The sequence below is a fragment of the Neovison vison genome, chromosome X (genome assembly GCF_020171115.1).
Source record: "Neovison vison isolate M4711 chromosome X, ASM_NN_V1, whole genome shotgun sequence".
Taxonomy (NCBI): Eukaryota; Metazoa; Chordata; class Mammalia; order Carnivora; family Mustelidae; genus Neogale; species Neogale vison.
Genome location: NC_058105.1, coordinates 7673508 through 7677953, shown reverse-complemented (window position 1 = coordinate 7677953; position 4446 = coordinate 7673508). Strand labels below are relative to the sequence as shown.

Genomic DNA, 4446 nt, shown 5'->3' with positions numbered 1-4446 from the left:
CAGAGTCAAGGGTCTGCCGGACAAGCAGTTGGAGTGTGTGAATCAACAGCTGCAGCTCACAGAACCTCGCCTCCCCCCCGATCCACGTGGTGTTCTGTAAGACATTCTTCTTTTACTAAACACTTCATTTGCAATCGTTTCGTGTTGACATTTGGAGTGTGGTTTATTTTGCTCCTCGCCCTACAGTCACTTTCTTACCCCAAATTGTGCCGGGGGCAGGGGGAACAGCCTTTTCAACCACCACAGAGAAATGAAAATGTGCACGGCGCAGCCAATGGCCCACGCCTGCAGCAATCCTGACGAAGGACGGTACCAGTAACCCCCTGGATGACCTTCGTGAGCCTCTGGATTCTAAGCTCAGGCTCCTGAACACGATATTGTGCTGACATTCAGTGTCTGTAGGCTGGAGATCACCTCTGGCTTCCTTGGGTGCACCGGGTGGCATTAGCACCCACCAGGGAAAGGAAAACCGAAGCATCCCCCCAGGATGAGCCCCAGGGAGCACAGAAGGCGCAGGATGTCCAGTAACACAGATGAGATCTGGAAAGTGACACCCACCTCCCCATACAGATGCTCTTTAATACGCCGTAGTAACAAGCAGGGCAAGAAGTTGGGTTTGGACGGTTATCAAACGCCTCTGGTATCTTCTGTATTTTTCCGCCCGATAGCTGCCGCGGGTTTACCCCCCGTCGGAGACACGCTCTTTCTGTTTCTTTGTTTGCGCTCTTACCAATTCTCATTGACCGCCGTTCTTCTACTTCCACAGAAGGAATTTGTTTCCTAATACTTTTTTTTCTTTTCCTTTCCCACATTCCAGTATTCTCCAGCATAGTCCCTTCAAAGCACAAGTTCCCGTGACCCTGGGAGATTCAGGTGAAGAAGGACGGGCCACGCAAGCTGGGAACCCTTTGCGGTCCTAAGGCGAAAGGGTGTGGTGAAGAACACTGTTTTAGGGAAGACCCGCCTTGCCTGTGGGTGTGATGGCCAGACCTCTCGACCTCTCTTAATTACCTCTTGAGAGGACTCTCGAATCATAATGGATGCAGAGTATGTCCTATGCAATTGGAAAGGCCACGTTTGGCCAGCAAAGGTTTTGTCCAGAGCTAGGACCTCACCAAGACATAAGAGGAAAGGGGCACTTTTTCTCGAAGTCGAAATACTCTCAGTAGACGAAAAAATTAAAGTGAAAACCACAGACACAAAGATCCTAAATGAGTCTCAAATTGAATACGTTGCCTCCTTGCTGATAGCCGAGCCGAAGGCCAGTGTCCCACCAGGACAGGAAGTGCCCTACAGAAACGCTCTTGCAGTGGCCCTAGAGATTCTGAATGAGAGAGCGAATTTGGGTCCAGCAAGAGCATCAGATGATCCAGAGACCACAAAGGGGACCACAAAAGCGTCCCAAAGGGGACCACAAAAGCGATCTCGTAAAAAGTTCCGGAAGCCTAAAGGGAGCTTACTGAGGCGTCTTAGGAGAAGCAAAAAACTCAGATCGCTGCTGGTATGCTCACAGACTGAGGACGCCCCAGGCGGTGGCCAACCACAGGCACACAGAACCGTCACGCCTAGTCCCAGGAAAATGCGAGCGGAGCCCTCACAAAGCTCCAGCGTGTACCCAAACTTCCCATCACGTGCAGAAGAAGATTATGAGAAAGAGGGCAAGGAAAAGAGGCACACCTTGAGAGTCAGGGCCTTGCATCGCCCCGTCAAGGAGGAGGGTACAGGTGCTAAAGATGGAGGCACCCTTCCATCTCCGCCACCAGGTTTCAACCTCACTGTACCCAAGGCTCTGAAAGAAGAGGCCCATGACACCTACCCAAAGACCCTGGCCGTCTCCTCCGAATGCTCCGCCCTCTCCGGGAATGTTGAGGACCATGGAGAGGGTCCCCGGAAGCCAGGCTTGGAAGGTGCGGCGGCACCCTCCAGTGCCCCTCCTCCGAGTCTGCGTTATTCACTCCGTCTGGCAAATAAAAAAAGGAAGCTGCAGGTACTAGAGTTTGAGAAAGGGCTGCAAGGACTTCAGCCTTCAGTCAACTCAAAGGCCGTTAACCCCACCACTGCTATTAGAAAGGATGTCGGCAAGGAAATGGGGCAACCGGTAAGCATGGCTTTTCCACAAGAGCCTTGTCCCATTGAAGGAGGAATGATGGTCTGGTTTAAATTTCAAAATCACCCATTTTGGCCAGCAGTGGTAAAGAGTGTCAGCCAAACAGAGCAGACCGCAAGGGTGCTTTTGATTGAGGCAAACATGCCCTGTGAAATGAGTGGCATTCAAGTTCCTCTTCGAAGATTAAAACATCTGGACTGTAAGGAGAAGGAAAAACTCATGAAGAGAGCCGGGAAAGTGTACGAGCAAAGTGTGAACTGGTGTTTCTCCCTGATTTCCCACTACAGAGAAGGGCTCGGTCGTGGGTCTTTTGCAGGCTCTTTCCTGGACTATTATGCCGCTGATATCAGTTACCCAATTAGGAAAGCCATCAAGGATGGGGACATGGAGATCGATTTCCCAAAGGTGAATTATGCCGACCTGGAAGATTCTGAGGAGGAGGCCTCCCTGGGTGGGAGGAGGCCCCACAAGAAAATTCTCCCGGACCGGATGAGGGCTGCTCGGGACCGAGCCAACCAGAAGCTCGTGGACTTCATTGTGAAAAGAAAGGGAGCCGATCACCACCTCCTGGACATCGTCAAAGGCAGGAAACAGTCCAGGTGGCTGGCATCATTTCTGAATTCAAGCCGGTACGTGATCTGCATTGAAACATACCTGGAGGATGAAGACCAGTTGGATGTCGTGGTAAGACATTTACAAGAAATCTACAAACAGATAGACAAGAAAATGCTGACTCTGGCAAGAGATGACAAGGTGAGTTTTGTTCTGGAAGTTCTTCTGCCAGAAGCAATCATTTGTTCAATTGCCGCACTTGATGGGCTAGGTTACGAGGAGGCAGAACAAAAGTACCTAAAGGGGCCACCGGTGCATTACCGGGAAAAAGAGCTATTTGATAAAAATATTGTAAAGGGAATGAGAAAGAGAGCGGCAACCAGGGGCAAAGCCAAATAACTCTTCTTGTGCCCACACTTTAGCAGGGAGACCTCTCACTGCCCTGTCTGTATGAAATGTGTGATCCTTCCATCCTGTACGGCATGTAAATTACATCCTGTAAATTTGCGGCCCTGGGAACATGCTGCATTCCTTTTGCAACCATCTCTAGCACCTGTGGGTAGCACGGCCGTCATCATGCCTGGTTCCCAAACGCTTCACAAACTAAATTGTTAATTAGTTTGTTAACCTGTTAATTTGTTTTTAGTTTGTAAGCTTAACTAATTTGTTAAGTGCTGCAAACAGTTGTACTTCCCGCTACTTGCTTGGACGTGTAATTATCCAGATGTTTTCATAACGTTGCTTTTGACAGTACTTTGTGCTTTAATATAGGGGGCACATTCTTTTACTACGTGAAAGACCCCTGGTGTCAGACATCGAGCCACGATCGTTTTTAAAAATCTCAGATAGGTGTTTACAGAAACATCACATGGATTTCTCATTCTTTCTGCAAGGCCTCAGTATAAATGATCTGATCGCCTTCTCAAGGTAATTCCTAAATTTGATCTGCCATGCTCATCTGTTTGGAAAAATAGCCCTGAGGGGCGAAGCCAACAGCAGAGCTGTTTTGTTTTCTATATATTGCCACTACCTTCAAATGGTTCTTGGAAAAGCAGTCTGGAATCCAAAGTTAATGGGTCACCTGCCCGCAGTCCACGTGTGGATGAACAAAATCTCAACGTGCAGGAAACCTTTGGTCAGCCTGTGCAAGATTGTTGACTCGACGCTTCCCTCAGATTCCGCTTAGGGAAGTAGCTCTTGTTCGATGGCTAAAGGGTTTCCTAAAACAGGCTCCTGGCTGTCTTCCTAACTGACCAGATGCTTTACACGTGGTGTTTTATCCCCCATGTGGAAGACAACGAGAGTAATCATACACAAAGCTTAGCTATTTGAGGCCTAGGTAATCCAGGCTCACTGCTAGGAGCCCATCTAAGTGGCACACATTGTAGGGAAGCATGCGCTTTGTTCCGGACCTGTGTCCCCTAAAACACAGTCATTGTCTCAAACCAAGCAAGCCTTCTCTTCTGACTTATTCGCTGACGAGCCCTGACAGGTTCCAGCGGTCATAAAGGCAGCCTGGTCAGTCCCACTAGGCTGCTTGAGCAATACAGATGGACAAGGATATGGGAACTCCGAAACGGGCAACGGGAAATCCTCCATGGGGCTAAACATGGCTGTTGTCAGAATACAGCGAAACATCTCTAACTACAAGATGAATTCTGAAGTCCACAAATTGTTATCCTAACTTGAAACAACATCTTTTGAGGGGGGCGGGGAATGTCACAAAAGCTAGTTTACTTTAAAAACTTGGTGTGAAAGAAAACACTAAAGGTTTAACACGAACCTGA

At 48.8% G+C, this 4446-nt stretch overlaps 1 protein-coding gene across 1 annotated transcript; it reads left to right on the top strand.

The window, feature by feature from the left end:
- The first annotated feature begins 1036 nt into the window (after nucleotides 1-1036).
- LOC122897213 (PWWP domain-containing DNA repair factor 3B-like) lies at nucleotides 1037-3058 on the top strand. Its single transcript, XM_044235403.1, has one exon. The coding sequence runs from the start codon at nucleotides 1037-1039 to the stop codon at nucleotides 3056-3058; it is 2022 nt and encodes a 673-aa protein (XP_044091338.1).
- Nucleotides 3059-4446: the final 1388 nt, after the last annotated feature.